This window comes from Herpailurus yagouaroundi, unplaced genomic scaffold (assembly GCF_014898765.1).
Source record: "Herpailurus yagouaroundi ecotype Mexico unplaced genomic scaffold, PumYag 163, whole genome shotgun sequence".
Taxonomy (NCBI): Eukaryota; Metazoa; Chordata; class Mammalia; order Carnivora; family Felidae; genus Herpailurus; species Herpailurus yagouaroundi.
Window position 1 is genome coordinate 35,233,021 of NW_024412404.1, and position 21,058 is coordinate 35,254,078.

The 21,058-nt window shown below is 45.3% G+C and overlaps 1 protein-coding gene across 1 annotated transcript in view; it reads right to left on the minus strand.

Annotated features, from left to right (window-relative positions):
* Positions 1-21,052, minus strand: part of PDLIM1 (PDZ and LIM domain 1) — a 45,953-nt gene extending 24,901 nt beyond the window's left edge. Inside the window, exons 1-3 of the mRNA XM_040486912.1 lie at positions 20,949-21,052; positions 4,144-4,295; positions 2,451-2,535 (exon numbers count right to left, since the gene is read on the minus strand). Coding sequence (XP_040342846.1) covers positions 2,451-2,535; positions 4,144-4,295; positions 20,949-21,044 — 333 coding nt within the window. The 5' untranslated portion in view covers positions 21,045-21,052. The remainder of the gene's footprint in view (positions 1-2,450; positions 2,536-4,143; positions 4,296-20,948) is intronic.
* Between the last annotated feature and the right edge of the window lie 6 nt (positions 21,053-21,058).

Genomic DNA, 21,058 nt, shown 5'->3' on the forward strand with positions numbered 1-21,058 from the left:
ATTCTCCTTTTTCACTTTATAGAGAATCTTCTGAGAATACATCCGTTTTGTACTTAAAAGGAGTATCTCTAACCCCATGTGAATACTGGTCTTTCCAGAAGTCAGGCGGTTAATTCAGGGCCTGCCTCTGGAATGGATGATGTAATTGTTTGGGCTTTGTATTTATCAGTCTCCAAGGAAACTGAATAATGAGGAAATATAAACTAGGTGTGTGACTACCCTGACCTCAGATAAGCCGGGGTGGTGGCTGGCATTACATGAACTAACAGATCTTTTAATTATAGATGAACTCTGTTCTTACTCATTCTTTTATTTTAGAATGACTGGAAGTGAAAGGTTTTGGGAAAAGGAGAGTGAGAAGTTTTTCATAGGAACAAAGAATTACTGAATCAAAAGAAAAATATACTCAAGTTAGGTGTTAAAGCATCAGAGAATTTTTTAAATTTTTTTTGAAGAAGAGAACTACCTTCAAAATACTAATACAGGAACTGGACTATAGGCTTAACGATGAAAATTCAAGCATAAGATATAAACAGTGTAACTGAAATGGAAGTATTCCCTTATTGAAGTGAAAAGTAAGATTTTAGGTAGACCAAATCAGAACAAAACCATTTCTTACGTATTATAAAACATGTCACAACTTAGCACATTAGAACTTAACATTTATAGTAAATTCAGTGAAGTGGCTAAGAACGCCTTGGGAAACTGGAATTAACAGTGGCACATTTAAAATTAGTTTGTACGCGGAGTCTGGCTGGCTCGGTAGGAAGAACATGCAACTCTCGATCTCAGGGTCATGAGTTCAAACCCCATGTTGAGTATAAAGATTGCTAAAAATAAATAAATAAACTTAAAAAAATTAACTTTTTTACAACTGCCAGTTTACAACTGAGTGCCATTTTATAAGCTTTCCTTATAGGAGCTGAACATGTTCATGCCAGTTCTGAAATGCCAGATTCAAAATTGCCCTTGATGTAACTCTTAGGATTTCTTGAGTATGATTTTTATTATATTAATGAAACAAATGCTGTATGCCTACATTTCAGAAATTTTAATGGATACCTTTGAGAAAACATCACTTACAAACAACCATTCATTTATTCACACCAACATACTTTGTGAGTTCATTTTCATAGAAGCTTCTGTCATGTATAAAGGAGATCTAGTTATGTGCTACTTTTTTATTGTATCTTGATTCATCATAAAAAGTAAGTTGTGTCCCAAATTATTTTAGGAAAAAAAATTAAAGTTCAAATCTTCAGCTGGGGTTAAATGTATAACAATCACACATCAGTCTAAGAGAAGTTTTCAAAAGCCATTCTCAATTTACTTATTATTTATTTTTTAAGATTTTAAATCAAGTAATCTCAACACCAACCTGGGGCTTGAGTTTACAATGCTGAGATCAGGAGTCACATGTTCCACTGACTCAGCTGGGAGCCCCTATTTATTAACTTATTAATAATTCATTAATTTATCCAAGATACACACTTTGTAAAAAGTAGGTCAGGCACAAGGAATTTTACAAAAATGTTCTAAACATTCTTAAGTTTTTTCCACTTTTTTTTTTTAAGTTTAGTTATTTATTTTGAGAGAGACAGAGACAGCATGAGTAGGGGACAGGTAGAGAGAGAGGATCCCACGCAGGCTCTGTGCTGTCAGTACAGAGCCCGATGAGGGGCTTGAGCTCACAAAGCTGCATGATCATGACCTGAGTGAAACCAACAGTTGGACACTTAACCAACTGAGCCAGCCAGGTACCCCTCCCCTTATTTCAAAAGAATACCCATTCATTGTAGATAATTTAGAAGACGCAATTAAGGAAGAAAGAAAGAAAATCACTTACAATCGATTTGTTTACAAATATGGGATCTTTAGACAGTTTACCGTCCTCGGAAATTCTATTCGGCTGACAAATTGTGCACTGACCGCCTAGTTTCAGTCTGAAGTGCACTTTATTTTAGCGATTTTAGGGTCTCAGTGAAACAAAAATGGAGATTTCCATTGCAAGGCTCATGGAAACAAGAGAGTGGGGTCTGGGGAGGAGAGGCAGGGTTACGATTCTGATTCCCCTCCAGGTTCTAGACCTCAGGACCCACACTGATTTTCATGCCTGGTATGATTCACATGTATCTGAAATCCACAGTGAGCTGAGCCAGCTCCTTTATTTCATGCAGTCCTGCCACCCTATTCTGCACAGGAAAGCTTCCACCCGCTTCCTGTATCGCTTCCTACACTCTGTGTCCAGCCCTGGCCCTGGCGTCACTGCCTTGGGGCTTTCCAGCTCTTTCCTCCCGCGTTCCCTTACGGGAAGAAGTGAACAAGAGCCAGGTCCCAGGGTTGTCTGTGGAGGGCTCTCCTGACCTTGGCCCAGGCCCCCAGGGCAAGCCAAACAGTTGTGTCAAAGGAAGACAAGACAGGAGCAGTGGCAACGGTGAACAAGTACTTACTTGGGGTTCAGAGGCTAAATTCATCTTGTACGGATGACGTTTCCCTTCCTCTGTCACCAGGGGAGACCAGATTTTTTGTTCAGATCTGCAACACATTGACAATGTTGTTTCATTCATGCTAAGTCACATATACTAAAAACAGGACGGGAAAATGCCCACTGCTGCCTGACTTCTGCGCTCTGAACTAACACTCTGCCTGCCACTCGCCTTCCCCTCTGTTTGCCACGAGTGTGATCTTCCCAAAGCACCCATCTGATCACGTCTCCTCTGATGGCTTCCCATGTGGCGCAGACCTCTTTCAGCCTCACCCTCCATCACTGCACTGTGTTGCTGACCCCCAGCCACACCAGCCTCCTCTACAGTCCCAAGCAGCCTCACATGGCCTACCTCTGTCGGGACAGAAAGAGCTTCTCCTTTACCCCTCCCAGTGTTCTTGAGCCAGACTGGGGAACTGACTCACCAAGTGTGAAGGCTGGCTGGTCCAAATAAAAGTGATGCCTCCCTTCTTGAGTGTGCAAAGGATTTCTTTGTACTGATCACATAGCATAAACCTCAGTCTAGTCTAAGCTTTCATTAGTGTAGAATGAAATAAAACATTTATGCGTATCCTGTATTGTTAGACTGCCAAGCACAGGGCCAGATACAAGATACACCTGTTGAATTTGTTGGTAGATGAATTAAAAAAAAAAATGAATGAATGAGTGTCTTGGAAAGGATTTGGACTGAGGTAGAAGTGGAGAGGAGAATGAGGGACAAACGTGCTTTTGAGGGGATAGAAAAAGTGGTGTGGGGTGACTCTCGATCTCAGGTTCTTGAGTTCAAGCCCCATGTTGGGGGCCTCCTATAGGGGCAGGGCTCTAACATATATGAAATATTCTGACCTCCTGCCCTACACCTGGTCCTCCCACTAGTCCTACAGCACAAGGTAGAAAAAGCGATAAACCTATTTCAGATAAGAACCTGAGCAAAGGGCCCACGATGAAGAGCAGTGGAAGCCAAGGTTAATTGCATTAAACAGCAGGTAAGCAGAAGATCAGAATGAGGAATGTGAACTTGATCCAACAGGAAAGAGGGAGACAGCAAATATTAAACCAAATCTCTCCTGACATCCAGCCCTTGCAGGAACCGCCCCCCCCCACCCCCGCCCAAGACTAATCAGAAACAAAATGGGAATTCCACCCCGGTGACCACTCCCAAGCCCAAGTGCTCTCCTCAAGCAGCGACCAGACCCGTTGAGAACATTCAACTATCCTTTCTCATAGCACTTAAGCTTACACGCAGCACTTTGTCTAACGTGTTGGTATCTATCTCTGCCACTGTAACCTCCAGGGGTGGTACCCCCGGCTTCACTTGGTGTGATGCACGCAGCATCCTAAGTAGATTCTCCATGGTATCTGAGAAGAAATTTTCATTTCGTCGTAGCTGACTGCTTAACTGATTTGACTTCCTCAAAGTTTTGGTTGGTTGTGTTGGAGCAAGTGAAAACGCAGAGCTCCTGGAGAGAGACGCCCACACTATAAGAAACACTGGGAAAATGCGAGAGGAAAAAGAAAAACCTGAGGAAACCCCAATCCTACAGACCTGCTGGCCTGCCGCAGGGCACAGGGCTTGGGCCGGAGGGGATCTGGGACAGGTGAGGTGGACCTTCCCACAAGCAGCCTGCAGGCGAAGAAGGAGCATTTCCACGCCTTACCTGGTGACCGTGAGAGTCATGTTGTCTGCGCAGCCCTTGATTTTGTTCTGAGCTTCCAAGTGTGTCAGACTGCTGGTGTTTTCCCCATCGATGGCTGTGATTACATCTCCGATGCACAGGTTAGCCATCGCAGCCTTGCTTCCGGGAGTGACCTGGAAAAAAGGGAAGAGCAGGTTAGTTCCTATTCGTCTCCAAGGAAACCATTGAGTAAATGACCACTGGTGTAAGTATTCACTGATCAGAGCACTTCAAAGGGGAAAAGGACTGAAATCGTAACTTTAAATAATAATAATCCTTTATATCCATGCAATACACATGCTTTACAAAGAGTCCTTTTCAATATACCGTGTCGTTGGATCCTTACAACAACCTTCTAAGAGAGGACAAATGTCAGTCCCTATTTTAGAGACCAGGACACTGAGGCTTAGAAAGATCTGTGATTTACCTGGGATCACCCAACTAGTTTATCACTGTATTACTAATCATCCAACTAGTATATTTACAGAGCCAGAACCCAAACCCAATGTTCTTCCCACTCAATCTTGTTGCTTCCTTAAAATAAGTTACCAAGTATGTTAACAACACACACACACATAGGGATGCCTGGGTGGGTCAGTTGGTTAAGCGTCCGACTTTTGATTTCGGCTCAGGTCATGATCTCACGGTTCGTGAGTTTGAGCCCCACGTCAGGCTCTGTGCTGACAGCGCAGAGCCTCTTTCGGATCCTCTGTCTCCTCTCTCTCCGCCCCACCCCTGCTTACACTCTCTCTCCTTCAAAAATAAACAAACATTTAAACACACACACACACACACACACACAGAACATAATGCATAGCAACATCCTATTTATTTCTATAAAAATCTTATTTATGCACAGAACAAATAGGAACACTTCACACAAAATTGTTCACAGTTATACATTTGTATAATGTTTTTGGCTTTTACAATGATCTTGAATTATTCTCGTAATTAAAAAAAAGCAATAAAGAATACTTTAAAATATGGTGGTGAGGCTTACATGGTCTGTTTCCTCCCTCTGAGAAGTTGATTACAATTAGGATCATTTCCAATAGGTGGCTGGTTTTCTGCAGCCCAATGCTTCTTTTTTTTCTTTCCCAAGATTTTATTTTACTTATTTTTTAAATGTTTATTTATTTTGAGAGACCGACCAACCACGAGCAAGCAGGGGAGGGGCAGAGAGAGAGGGAGATAGAGAATCTTAAGCAGGCTCCACACTGTCAGCGCAAAGCCCGATGCGGGCTCAATCCCACGAACCGTGAGATCGTGACCTGAGTGGAAATCAAGAATCAGACACTTAACCAACTGAGCCACTCAGGCACCCTTCAAGATTTTGTTTTTAAGTGATCTCTACACCCAGCGTGGGGCTCAAACTCACAATCCTGAGGTCACGAGTCACACGGTCTTCTGACTGAGCCCGCTGGGTGCTCCAGGCCAATGCTTCTGAACTAGCAGTTCCCAATTTATGGGCCACCCATGCTTGGGGAAAGCCAGTCAATTACTGCAATGGGTTGTCAAATCCATTTGCCTACTGAGCAGCAATACATGTGGACCGAATAAATATCCTGCTTCACACACTGACAGATGTACAGCTATTTTTCAAGTGAACTACAGATGTCATTGCAATGAATGAAGTACAAACTCATTCGGAAGCAGTACTAACCACAGAGTAATTGTTTGCTACTAGGTATTTTCTAAACCAAGGTGTGCTAAAAATACTACTGTCATCCCAGGGTTGGTCTATGACTTGTGATATTAAAAGACCTTCCTTGATGGGATTCCAAGTCCCCCGGGAGCAGAGTGGTGGCAACACACCCAGACTCCCAGCGCTCAGGGCATCCTGCCTCCCCTTGGAGCCACCGTGGAAGATCCTGTGAACACCCGGGTGTCTCCACAAAGCCACACCATGGGTCAGAGGCCCTTTGAGGCACCAAACCAGAACACAAGGTTTGTGTGGGAGGCCTCTGTGGCTGATGCAGTTTTCAGCAGCCATGGTTTCTTTTTCTTTTTTTTCAATGTTCACTTATTTTTGAGAGAGAGAGACAGAGTGTGAGTGGGGGAGGGGAAGAGAGAGAGGGAGATACAGAATCTGAAGCAGGCTCCAGGCTCTGAACTGTCAGCACAGACCCCGATGTGGGGCTTGAACTCACGAACTGCGAGATCATGACCCGAGCCGAAGTCAGACGCTCCACCGACTGAGCCACCCAGGCGCCCTAGTAGCCACAGTTTCTATTCAGCCCTCACCCATCTGAAAACACTGACCCTTCTGAGATGGCTGGTGCGATGCTGTCGTCATGGCCCATCCCTCCCAACAGTTCCCTGACCCCAGGGAATAAGGGGTGGATGACTCGATCCTTGGGGTCCCTTCCGGCTCAGACATGCTATGACTTTATCAGGCAAAACTCTTCTGGAATGTAGCAGGAAGCCAGTGCAGGGATCGTGACCTCCTAACCTTCCTTTCTGGCTTTCCCATCATCTATTTACCAGAGATCTGGCTTGTAAAAAGCAAGAGACCTTGGGCGCCTAGCTTGCTCAACTGGTGTAGCATGCGATTCTTGATCTCAGGGTTGTGAGTTCAAGCCCCACATTGGCCATAGAGCTTGCTTTAAAAAAAATGGCCCCAGGCATTACTCTGTTTGGGATTGGCAATAATTCTGTCGGCAAATTCTATCTCCAGAAAGAGCAGCCTGATGGAACCCATCTATCTTAAAATCTAATAGTGTGAAATCTGTTAGTGTGAAATCTAATAGCATTAAAGAGACCCCTTAGGATAAAATCCAGAATCACTAACAAGGTCCGTGCAGACCACACTTCCTTCCTCACCTTCATCATACCACTCCCCCCAACTAAGCTCTAGCTACATGGCCTTCCTTAGTTCTCTCCAACCACAGGGCCTTAGCATCTCCTATAACCTCTGTCCTGATTAACTTAGTCTCTTCCTTCAGGTCACACTTAAATGACCCACTCTCAGAGAGGCCTTCCCTGACCTCCAATCTAAGGTAGATCCCCGCCTTCCTTCTAACACACTGTTTTTCTTCCTCATGACACTTGTCACATTAGATCTGTAAATCTATTTTGTGGGTTTATTGACTTAATGCCTGAGGGCCTACTAAACAGTAAGGTGTGTGAGGGCAGGATTTTGTCTGCCTTTTGTGCTGTGGTATCCTCAGTGCTTGGCGTAGTCACTCAATAAATATTTGTCCAATGAATGACTGAATCTAAAATATCTAGTGTTGTTAAATATATAACATGTTGCTTTATTATACCCTTTCATAAATGGCTATTTCAAAAGGAATCAAATAATCATTTCCCTCAATAGCGCTATCCTGGAATGTAACTACCCACAAAACTAAAATGATGAGATGGGGGTGGGGTGGGTAGGGACAGGCTTGAGAAAATGAAAATAGAAGTTTCTTTTTTACTTTAAAATGCTCAGCTTCTAAGAACTCTGGAATTTCTAGCATTGGTTCAAACTGTCTTGTGGGAGAGGCATTTCTGTTAAGTACATCCAGACAGGTCCTGGACAAGCTAGAACCAGTCTTAAGAGTCCCAAGCCTGAGTAACTGGGCCCTGACCACCCCGTTTCCTGGTCTGATTTTTTTTTTTTTTTTTTTTTAAAGACAAACTGATGGGAAGCTAAGGGAAATCTCAGAAAGTTACAAGACAACATCATCAGCTGGGACTTGGATGAGATCACACAGAAAACAGATCACTTTTACTTTTGAAAAAAAAAATGGATTTAAACAATGCAAAGCCCTTTCACATTCAATCTAGTGTTTGATGACCTCACCACCAACATATGACAATTTCACAAAGGGGCACCTGGGTGGCTCAGTCTCTTAAGCGTCTGACTTTGGCTCAGGTCAAGGTCTCACAATACATGAGTTCGAGCCCCACGTCGGGCTCTGTGCTGACAGGTCAGAGCCTGGAGCCTGCTTCAGGTTCTGTGTCTCCCTTTCTCTCTCTGCCCCTCCCCTGCTTTCCCTCTGTCTCTGTCTCTCAAAAATTAATACACCTTAAAAAAATTTAAAAAAGACAATTTCACAGATAAGGAAATTGAGATTCAGAGAAGCCATGAATGATTCAAGTTCTCACAGCTAAAGGCTTGAGCCTGAACTTGAAAGCACATCCCCTCATTCCAAATTCCATTCCCTTTCTGTTTACCAAGATGCCACAGGAGATGCTCCCAACCTAACTGCCAGAGCCAAAGAGAAACCCAGATTTAAGAAGACTCCTCTGCCTTAGCCTCCTGCACAAGGAACTGGTGTCACACACTTCCGGGGCGTCTCCGCCCCAGGACAAGCATCTCTGCTGCTCTGTACTGGGCTGGGCCCGATGACCCCACCCTAGTAAAATACCCAAATCAGAACATGGCACTGGGAGAAGACCCGTGTCTACAACCCTGGTTGGTCTCTATCCTGAATGATGAGCTCCCATCCTCCCGACACTGTTCATCATAATCGTAACAGCCAACAGTTCATACATGCTTCTTATGTGTCAGGCACAGTTTAAGTACCTGGTGAGGGTTAACCTATCAGTGTTCGTGCCATGCTAGCAGGTAGCTAACTGGTATTACCTGCATCCTTACAGTTGAAGAAATGAAAGAACAGGGGTTAAAGCTATTTGCATGAGGCTACGCAGCTAGTGGGCTCCAGAGTCTATCCACTTAACGCCGTATCCCACACCGTCTATTCTAATTTCCTCCTGACCATCAAATTCCATTAGAACCAGCTCATAGTGGAGTCAGCTTCAACGCCTAACAAAGCAATCCTGTACACTCCTCCAAAGAAACAGACACATTAGCTCAAGAGACATCCTCAAAAACCCTCTACCAGCTTTCTTCCCCAGAGACCACACAACACCACTCTTGCTTCATGAGAACAAATGGGCTTAGGCACAACCATTTCCATTAATGAACAACCTGCCATTTTCTGCAGAATTCACTTAACGTCTGTCTCACCCATCAGCCCCCAGGCAGACACTTGGCTCAGAGGTCAAGCCATACAACCACCCTACACTGCAAGGTCCTGATGCATCTTTAAAGCCTTGCTGCCAGACTCCTGAGCTCTTAAGGTTTTTGAGGAGTTTAATTTCATTTCTAAATGGTGCAGAATAGAACTGCGATGGAGCTCTCCCACTTTCTTCAATTTACATCTAAATAACTAAACACAGCTGTTACACAGAACTGAATGTTTTGCATACCCACTAGCCATAAGTGAAAAGATACCCTTGCTCCTCTGTGATAATGGCATGTTTCTATTTTATCCCTCCTCTGTTCCCGTCTTCTCTTTCTCGGTCATGCATTCACCAGCCATTCCTTAAGTACATTCTGAAAGAGAGTGTAGCTTGTTGATTAAGCTGTGGCTTCCAGGGCCGCCTGGGTGGCTCAGTCAGTTAAGCTTCAGCTCAGGTCATGATCTCATAATTCATGACTTCAAGCCCTGCATCGGGCTCTGTGCTGTCAGCACAGAGCCTGCTTCGGATCCTTTGTCTCCCTCTCTCTCTACCCCTTTCCTGCTTGCATGCACATAAACACGTGCACACACACACACACTCTCTCTCAAAAATAAGTAAACTTAAAAAAAAAAAAAAAGATGTGGCTTCTGAAGTCAGACGGTCAGGGTTCAAGTCCTGTCTCTGTCACATGTAAGCTAAGTGTCCTTGGGCAGGATATTTCACCTCTTTTCATCTAGGAGACATGGGTGATAACAGTCCTGACACCAGAAGGCTGTTACAAGGATTACATGAAATCATTCAGGCTGAGCACACGGTCAAGCTCCAGAAATACGAGTTACTGTTTACAGATTCTGGGAACCACACAAGGCACTGGGATGCAGCTGTGAAAAAGATGGTGCGTACCATCAAGGAGTTCACAACCTCCTGAGGGAGACGGGCACGTACAACAGCCAGTGGATGGAATCGGGGAAGACTCCCAAGAGGAGGTATTGCTTAAAACTGTGCAAAGGCACTACAGGAGGCAGGAAAGAGCATGCAAGTTACAGGCACAGCATGTGGACTGGCAAAGGGAGAGAAAGGGGATGATGCTGGAGACGTAAACACGGACCAGGCTGTAAGAACCCTGCTGTTTTCTTTTTTTTTTTTTTAATTTTTTTTTCAACGTTTATTTATTTTTGGGACAGAGAGAGACAGAGCATGAACGGGGGAGGGGCAGAGAGAGGGAGACACAGAATCGGAAAGAAGCTCCAGGCTCTGAGCCATCAGCCCAGAGCCTGATGCGGGGCTTGAACTCACAGACCGCGAGATCGTGACCTGGCTGAAGTCGGACGCTTAACCGACTGCGCCACCCAGGCGCCCCACCCTGCTGTTTTCTAAAAAGACTGTACTTTGACGAACAATGGAAAACTTGCCAATTTTTATATAGTGGTAAATTTCACACAAAACTCTACATTCTCAGCTCCTTGTGAGAAATCTGGCAATTCTGGACCTAAACAATCAGCACTGGCTGAGAAGCCTCTGCCCCCTTAGATCAGGCACGAGCTCTCCATTCGGCACAGCCTCCCCCCCGCCACGCTCTATCGCCCCCGACACAGAAACATGGTACCAGTTGCCACTTATCAGAAAACTCACAGCTCCATGGAGTGTGCACTAACCGACAGAACCCTCCAACCACTCTTGCAGCTACCTAATAGTTTTCTTACTACCTCACCCTCAAGTCAAAACTCATTTATGTTGCCTCCTGACCCCTCATGCAAATGTGTCTGTGTGATCACTGGCTTAGTTTTAAAGTTACGTAAAGCAAAATTAAATGTAAAATGCCTTATGGCTAGGATTATGAGACACCCTAGTCGGCTCAGGACACTAAGCTATTTTCCCAGCTTAATTATCAAAAGCACTCCATTTCACTTTTAGCAGTGTTCCAGTCTGGATGACAAACTGAATTATTACCCTTTTGACAGAGAGAGTGATTTTAACTAAATAGTCACCAAATAGTTTAAACAGTTCTGATGCAGAGCTTTTTTTCCCTAAGGAAAAAAATTATTTCTATTCAGAAGGTTCTTTCACCTGTGGACAGGAATATAGGGCAACTTCCTGAATGTTCACAGAACACGGTTAACCTTGCCCCTTGGAACTGGTATCTACACCTCAGGCCAGAAATGGAGCCATGTTACCAAGAACTCAGGAAAACTCTGATATTTGCAAGGATGATGCAATTGTTCCCAGGCAGGCCAGTCATCAGATCCCCTGGGGAATCTATACATTTTGTAAAGCTTCCCAGAAAATGTTGATGCTCATCAAGTTTGGAAACATGGGTTTAATTACCCCTTCCCCTAAAGCTCTCTCCCTGAAGTTACAAGGTAAGCAAAAAATACTCAGACCCTAAAATCTTCCTCCAAAAACAACCTCAAGGGCTTACACTCCTATTGAGATACACAAAAGGCCCTTGAAAGAAACATCCATGAGAAGAGTATTTCTCTCTTACTGAAACAGAATATAAATATATACATACCGTGATATATACACACACACACACACACACACACGATACATATATGTGCACCACATGCATACATACATATAGGGGTGCCTGGCTGGCTCAGTCAGTATAGTGTGTGATTCTTGATCTCGGGGTTTTGAGTTCGAGCCCCATGTTGGGTGTAGAGATTATTTAGAAATAAAATCTTTAAATGGGGTGCCTGGGTGGCTCAGTCGGTTAAGTGTCCAACTTCAGCTCAGGACATGATCTTGCCATCCGTGAGTTCGGGCCCCACGTCGGGCTCTGTGCTGACAGCTCAGAGCCTGGAGCCTGCTTCAGATTCTGTGTCTCCCTCTCTCTCTGCCCCTCCCCCACTCACACTCTGCCTCTCAAAAATGAATGTTAAAAAAATTTTTTTGAAGATAAAATCTTTATATATACACACACACACGTGTGTATATATGCGTGTGTGTGTGTGTGTGTGTGTGTGTATTGCTTCCATCATGCTGGTCAACACCCTTGAAGGTGATATGCAAACTTCATTTTGTAGAAGTAATTTCATTCCAGATGCTGAATCACTCAACATGGTTGCTATTTTGCCTTGGCCAGAACCCTTACAGCTCAGTGTGATATGCAATTAGAGAAACCATCTGATTTAAAGGTCTGGCACATCTCTTTCCTCTTCTATGGTCCAATTTTATTTTAAACCGTATGATGTGTGTTATGTTGAAATATTGTAAATGTGTGTTGTAAATTACCTTAAATTCTTCTTACGAGTAGGTGAGGTAGCATAAATGATATAATTCACCATTATATAAAAGAAGACTGGAATAAGGAAATTTGGAATTCAAGTTCAGTCTCAGTGCCATGTATCGTTAGGGTCAACCTCCACGGATTTAATGGCTGTATCAAAGTAGGGTATAAATTTAAAAGATTCTGAGGTGGGCAACAGAACAGCACCCAAACCTGCAGTATGCCATTTATTTATTTATTTGTTTGTTTGTTTTTGAGAGACAGAGAGAATATGCATGAGCAGGGGAGGGGCAGAGAGAAAGGGGGACAGAGGATCCGAAGTGGGCTCTGTGCTGACAGCAGAAGCCTGATTTGAACTCACAAACCGTGAGATCATGACTTGAGTCGAAGTTGGATGCTTAACCGACTGAACCACCCAGGCTTCCCTGCAGTATGCCATTTAGATGTGGGAATTTGAACTCTCAAGTCATAATTTTAACTCAATTTCTTTGTGGGCCCAGGTATGGCCCACACTTTGAAGCTACATTATAGTCACAGAAGCTGTATGAGCTTATACAGGTTCCCCCTGAAAATCCTCAAGAAAGTTTCAAAATGTTACACTGTAACCATTTTCTCAACAAAATGAGGCAACAGAGTAGGGTTTGGGTGCTTGTAGATGAGTTGTGCCTTAATTCAGCTTCACTTCATGGTTAGTGTGAAGGAAGCTATTACACTGAGGAAGGACAACTCAGAGACTGCTCTCCTAGTCTGAAAGACCAAACACTATTTCTTAGGCAGGAATAAAATTAAAAAGGAGTTAAAAAAAATAGAACACCCTAATTTATCAAGAAATCACCGAATCTCACAAACAAGCCTTTATGAACCCCATGTGTTTCTAAATCGCTCCAATAATTACCATCCATAACCCAAAGCCCAACCATCGACTAACCACATGACCTTGGGCAAGGTGCTCTCTATAGCTCAGCTTCTTTACTTATCAAATGGAATTTATAATAACAGCAACCTCATTAGTTTGTTGGGAGGATTAAATGACATTACGGGTGTCAAAAGTTTAGAACAATGTCTGGCCTATAATAAACACTCAATGCACAGATCACCCCTGGTATTTATGTAACAGCACTGTGTCCTGATGCCTTCTAGGCGTTCACTATGGTGCTGGCCTCTCTATACACATCACCTTAATCCCCACCACAGTCTTTTGAAGACAAATACTATCATCCATACCTTACAAGTGAAGACACTGAAGTTTCAGGGGCTATCCCTGCCCAAGGACACAGAGCTAGTAAGTGAACAAGACAGAGTTTGAGCCCAGAGCAGGCTGATTCTGAGACTACATTTCACCATGACATCAAGATGTCTTTAACTTTTGATTTGCTGCAGTAAAAATAAGGCAGAAGGTACAAAGCAATGATGTCTACATGACATGTAAATTACTATGACATGGCACATTGATGTTAAAAATGTTACACGAATAGAGAAAAGTCTGAAAAGTTTTGCAGCAAACTGTCAAGAGTTTATTTACCTCTGGGAAGCAGGACTGGGGAAGGGTGTAGGGAGGGGTCTTAACCTTATGCATTCCACATTTTTACGTTATTTAATTTTTTTTATAACAAGCATGAAAGTTTTTTTTTTTAATGTTTATTTATTCTTGAGAGAGAGACAGAGTGTGAGTGGGGGAGGGGCTGAGAGACAGGGAGACACAGACTCCGAAGCAGGATCCAGGCTCAGAGCTGTCGGCACAGAGCCCGATGTGGGGCTTGAACTCACGAGCCATGAGATCATGACCTGAGCTGAAGTCAGACGCTTAACCAACTGAGCCACCCAGATGCCCCAAGCATGAAAGTTTTTATAGAAACTTTTAATTGAAGTGTAACACACATATAGAAGAGTGCACAAATCATAAACACACAACTGGATAGAGTCTCACAGAGAGGGCACCCACGAACCCAGCACTAGGTAAAGAAACAGAACTGAACTTCTGAAGGCCCCTCCTACCGCCTTCCCATTGCTAACCTGACCCTGACTCCTAACACCATGGATTAATTTTGCCTAATTTTACATAACTGAAATCACATAGTATTTTCCCTTTTACATGTTTCTTTCATGTCATTGTGCAGAGTTGCAATTCGTGCAACTGCAGGTGGTGTTTAATGTCCTCTAACTCTACTACTAGTTGTTTATCCATCCTATTGTTGTTAGACACTGGAATTATTCAAGTTTGGGGCTACCGTGAATAGTGCTGCTTTGAAAACTCTTGACGTGTCTTGCTGCCCATATGGACACGATTCTATGGAGTATTTAACTATCAGAATTGTTGGTCATAGGGTATGGGTATGGGTTCAGCTTCAGAAGCATGAGTATTTTTTACAATTCATTTAAAAAAGAAATGGATGTTGGGGCGCCTGGGTGGCTCAGTCAGTTGAGCAACCGACTTTGGCTCAGGTCATGATCTCGCGTTCGTGGGTCCAAGCCCCGCCCGCATCGGGCTCTGTGCTCAGGGCCTGGAGCTTGCTTTGGATTCTGTGTCTCCCTCCCTCTCTGCTCCTCCCCCACTCAAGCTCTGTCTCTGTCTCTCAAAAATAAAACAAAACATTAAAAAAATAAAAAATAAAAAAAAAGAAATGGATGTAAAACGTTGTGGCCGTATCTGAATTTAATCTATCCATATGCATTTCAGACATCTTTATCTTCTGTAGGTCATACCTGTGTCCTTATGGTCTCACGTGGTAATATGAGTAGTCCAATCTATAAAAACTGGGCTCTCAGTCCTTGGTCAAGAACCCGGGCTCCTTCAAGACCATAGTGTTCTTCAGGAAATCATTTCAAAGGTTTATGGAATTTGCCCAGAAGGCAGTGTACCACGTACGTGAAAGCACACCGCAGGCCTCAATTACGGAGGAGCATTCCAGTTCGCCCACGATGAGGCTAACGACATCGACAATCACACAGGGTGCTAAGTGCCATACAGAAATAACCTTTTTCTCCCTTAGGCTTTCATGGGTATGTTTCATTTTGGCCTTGGCTTGGCTGCCACTTTCCAGGCCCATGAGTGGCTGAGCAACATGGATCTGTTTATCCCTAGTCATCTTCATTTGACCCAAAAACTGCCCCCAAATCCCCTCCTACCCACCCTGGCAGGTTTCTCTCTAATCCTTCAAATCCTCTGTGCTTCTGTTCTCCACTGGCCACGTGGTCATGGAATCCCACAGCTGGACTGTCAATTCTCGCAGGTGGGGCCATGGCTTCTGGCTTTTCTGGGGATTAGGGAGGGGAAGTGCTGGTCTCTGGGATGCTCTGAGCTCCAGGAGCACCTGGGCTAAGGCCACAAAACAGCTAAGGTCACCACGGCCAACTCTCATGGGTATGATAGGCTCTGGGGTGAGGAGCCCAGGAGGGTCCTCCCTACCCCTTACATTGTACCTGTACCACCATTAGCACTTCTTGGAGCTGAGTTATGTGCCAAGATTCCCACCAATGAAATATTGACAGGGATCATCTAGAGGCAGAACACAAAGCTAGCCTGGGAGCCAGTCTGCCTCGTTTCAAATCCCAGCTTTGCAATTTACTGCCGGAGCGTCCTGTGTCTCTGTGTCACGGGTTGTGGGGAACACAGAAGATAATGCAAGTGCACACCTAGCACAGAGTGGGCATTCAAGAAACGTTAGCCGCTGTTAAAATGATTATTATGAGATAGAGACTAAGGCTGTGGGCTTTGAAGCCAGACCAATCTCATGATTAACACAACAGTCATCTGAACACAGATAATCACGGATGAATAACGCAACACAGAATCATCTGAAAACACTTCTGAATTCAGAATACATTTTCTTAATCAACTCACAGTCGAAGGTACAACCAATACCATATTGCCTAAAGCTGAAACATTTCTTAACAGCGAAGAAGTAGGCCCTCGTGTTCAAAGGGTACAAAACCAGTGGGTTTGCTGGTTTGTTATTTTATCTTTACGGGTAACTGAACCACGGAGAAGGTGAACAATGTGCCCAGGGTCGCCCAGTGTGGTGCTCAGGACTGCAGAGGAGCTCAGCCCGAGTCTCCACCCCGGACATGTTACCAGGTACCATACAGACTTTCTGGCAGTTTCCCCCAGGCTTTCCTGAGACACACCGGAAGTCAAATCATCCTCTAAAAACTGATTTTCTGACATAGCCACCTTTGCTCGTTTTTAACCAATTTCTACCCTCTTCTTTACAAGGAAGCAGTTCAGTCAATGTAAAATTGTGTAAATTCAAACAAATTACCTAAAGCAAAGCTCTCTGTGGAACAATGGGGTGGCATCCTCGGGAAGGAGCTGCCAGTCCCTGCTCTCTGCACAAAAGCAACTGCTTGGTGCTCTTCCCAGTCCTGATGAGCCAAGGAGAGTGTGACCTCAGCGGTTAGGTGATAATCTCCTCTTGGTCCTTTGCCGCGCTACAATACCTGAACGTCATTCTTCTCCCCCTCTCCTCTTTAAAGACAAATCCTGGCATGCAGAAGGTTGGGCAAGGGCAGAGTATTTGATCAGAAGGTCCCAACACTGCTTGGTGAATTTCCTGCCAGTAGGCTCAAGCATTCGCTTAAGTGCTATTCCAGGGGCACCTGGCGGGCTCAGTCAGAGCATGTGACTGACTCTTGACCTCAGGGTTGTCAATCTGAGTCCCACCCTGGGCGTAGAGATTACTTAAAAAAAAAAAAAAAAAAAAATTTCTTGAAAGCACTTAAATGCTTTTCCCTTTGACCCTCTTCCTCCTCTCTCCTTCGATCAACCATGGTCAGCTGGAGCAGCTAATATTTCCCAGGTGAGGAGGGGTGCGGGGCAAGGGCTATTAAAATATAGTGAGCCTTTATGGACACTTCTTGCCTTTCACAATTTGACAGGCCCTGCTCTTTCGACCCTTAGGACATGATGCAAATCTACTTCAGTCTGAAAAGAACACTCCTAAAAATCAGAAAAGACCCTCTGGCTACCAAGTATCCATCATTGAGCTTCCTTTAGGACACCCGAGCAAAGGGTACAGCATTCCCCATAAAACCACACTGCTCTTACTTAGCAAAGGCTTACTCAAGAGGCAAATAACAGCTCCTCCCACCAAGAGCACCCCCTTATCTCTGGCCCCACCCTTTCCTGTCTTTTGTCAGTTGCTGGGACAGAAAAACAGTCAACATAAATTGGGCAGCAATTTCGGTCTGGGTGTGTATTCTCTGAAGGCTTCCCTTGAAAGCAACTAGAGGAAATAAGATATTGATATGGGGGGGGGGGAACCTTAAGGAGAGACAACTGTAGATTTGGAGCAGGAAGTGACAGAGAAAAAAATCTCAGAGGACAGAGGCATATATGTGGCTAGATCATCACGGAGTCCACAGTAGGGGCCTTGGGGTAGAAACTGGGAAGAGGAAGCAAGTTGGTTCATGCCCATTTAAAGTTGAAAACCTGGATTGAAATTTTAAGTTTATCACAATAATAGAAATAAACAATGAGGAGTAAAAGAACTACACACACAATGTGTTCTGTATGATTCCACTCAGAAACAGGTAAACTTAAGCTATGGTGTTCAGGAAACATATTTAGGTGGTAAAACTATAAAGAAAAAAACAAGGACGGGGCGCCTGGGTGGCGCAGTCGGTTAAGCGTCCGACTTCAGCCAGGTCACGATCTCGCGGTCCGGGAGTTCGAGCCCCGCATCGGGCTCTGGGCTGATGGCTCAGAGCCTGGAGCCTGTTTCCGATTCTGTGTCTCCCTCTCTCTCTGCCCCTCCTCCGTTCATGCTCTGTCTTTCTCTGTCCCAAAAATAAATAAACGTTGAAAAAAAATTTAAAAAAAAAAAAAGAAAAAAACAAGGAGGTGATTACCGTATGTCAAGATAGGATTATGTCTGGTGCACTTCTGGAGCGCAGGCAATGTTCTAGTTCTTGTCCTGAGTGGGGGACTATACAGGTATTTACTTTATAATTGTTTCCAATGCATTTATATTTTATGACTTTTTTTTATTACAAAAAAGAAAAAGAACCCCTTTCAAGCATGCAAGATTACAGTTATATCCAGAAGCTTTAGTAGCTTCACAAAAGACTGGAGCCAATACCAGAATAATTCACGCCACAGAAAGCAAACTCATTTTTTCAAATGAAAGGTGCTCCTCTCCTGGCCTAATTGTATGGTTTGCTTTGGCGTGGAGACTCAAAGTCTATGTGTATAAAACCATACCAGCAAAGTGTGTCTGCCCCAGATGATAAATGTAGTGCACCTGCCAGCCAGAAGGCGTGTGGCATTGTCAGTGCTTACACCTCCCCTCTCCTGTTCCCTGAGCACTCTCACGCTCCTCAACAGGCAGCCGACGGTTGGGGTACCCCCATCTCAGAGACAAAAATGTAAGAAGGCTCACCGCCAGGTACAACTCAAGTAAGAAGTAGAAACCAGACCACCATAAGATCTCAGACGACCACCTCAGGGCCCCTTGAGGACGACTTTCTCATCCCCAGGAGGTGAGGAGACACATCTTTTATCCCACGTAGAAATAATGACACGAAGAAACAACTGTATAACGGACAGCATGAGAACGTCCCCTCTTCTGCGTCACTGTCACTTGTCAAAGCCACTGCCCAGGGCATTATAAAGATTAGCTTCCCTCACTAGACCACGGACACCTTGAAAGTGGAGCTATGTCCTCTCATAGCTGGGACCCCAAGGCTTTGCACAGTATAAGCTCGTTAAACATAAACGAGCTCATAAACAAATGAATATATGAAGGTACAAACCCATGAATGTAGTGTTGTGGTTTCCATGCCACATAGTCATTCCTGCACAGTGCCACTTGCACTTTTTTAAAGCAGTTAAAATGACAGGAAGTAACTGCCCTTTTAACAGATTGGCAATATAGCCTCCACTTCTTAAAAAAAGGTTTCATGCCATATATAAATTCAGAAGTGGAAAGGGCTGACAGGTTAATTATAGACACAAAGGGCAAGGACAAATGGACTATGAGGTAAGCGAGTCTAAATGTGCCTTCCCAGGACAAGCATTTATTAATAAGCCTGCAAACACTGACTGGGTACAGTCAGGTTCAGCTCTGTGCCAGGCTTGGGGGCAGGGGTCTAGATTAGGAGAAGGCACAGTTTCTACACTTGAGGAATTTGGCTGGTATGTGAGAAGACAGCATGTACCTGTAAGAATAATAAAAGAAGTCCCCTCAGGATAGCAGGTGGAACAAAGGGGGAACAGGGCCTAAGATCTGAGTCACCTGCCCCTTTAGGGGACGGGATAGTCAGAGAAGACCTCACTGGGCTAGACCTACCTGGAAGGAAATATGGCCGGGACAGTGATTGGCAGAGAATCCAAGAAGAGGCCCCCCAATTCTTTGCCTCCAGCACCCCCCACCATATTCCTTCAGCCGCTGGAGGCAGGGATTTAAGTAAAAACAAACAAACAAAACACCCACAGGGATCTTCCCTTCCCTCTCCATCCTCCCACAAAGAACAAAGAGATGCTCAGATGACTGGGGAGGCAAATTTAGGGTCAGCTTCAGCAAGCAGATGGCCCCCAAAATGGAATACCAGGCCTCTAGGCAGGGTGTTAACACGAGGGAATGCTTTTTGCTCACCTTTGTCATTTATTGGAAAATATTTATTGGCTGCCTTTTAGATGCAGGCAGTGAATAGGGCAACTCCCACTGGGACATTACAGTTAGTCCAGACTAGAAGACCTAAGCCTGGGCCTCCAAACCCTGAGTCTGAGTCTCCCGGGGGTTTCTGCTTTATTCCAGGGTAATGGGCCTGGTGGTCTCCCATTACACCTGGGCCTTCCCAAAGAAAGGCCCCTCTAAGAAGCTTTCAAGCAGCATTCCTCCTCCACGCAAAGTAAAAAACTCCTCCCCACCCAGTATCCCTGGGCAAAAGTGGCTGTTCGGTTGATAACCTGGGAACGGCAGGAAGAAATAAGGCATGGCCACCTCCCGCAGGAGGAGGGGAATGTCCAAGAGGGTTTATCTGGGCTTGCTTGTTTCCAAAATCCGGTACTTTCTCCAAAAGGTAGGAACGAGGTGAGACCTGGCCACGGAGTTAAGTCCAAAGAGTGGAAAACTAGTTGTTTCAGAAATTCATCACACCTGCCCCGGGTAAACTTCCCACCTACTCCACCTCACTTCCAGGTCTTTCCAGCTGCTTCCAATCTACTTTCAGCCACTCGGGCGACTTGTGAAGAACTGGGACGGGATACCTGCCAGCGTGCGGTAGCTGCGGGGACTCTCACGCCCTCGCGCGTGGACAAGGCGCGCCCACACGCCGGGCCGCGCTTCGGTGGCGAAAGAACGAAAACTGCCCCCTCTCTGGCGCGCGCTGACACCGGCAGTGCGCGCCCGGCCGCCGCCCGTTCGCCTCGCCCGGGAGCGCAGCGGCGGGGAAGGGGCGGAGGCCCCAGGCGCACGGGGAGCGCTTGGCGCGAGGCGCACCTGGATGCGACCCGCCGTGCTAGCTCGGGCCCGGGCTCCCTAACATTGGTCTCCAGGCAGCGCGACCGCGGGACCCCGGACCCCCTCCCCCAGATCCCCTCCGGGTCCGCCGCTCCCCAGCTGGGTGCTCCCCGCTCCCTGAGCGTCCCGAGCGCTCTTACCCGGGAAATGGTCAGGGGTTGCTCGAAGTCCTTGCCCCCCACGAGGCGGAAGCCCCATGGTCCCGGGCCCTGGAGGACTATCTGCTGGCTGGTCATGGCGGAGCGACCCG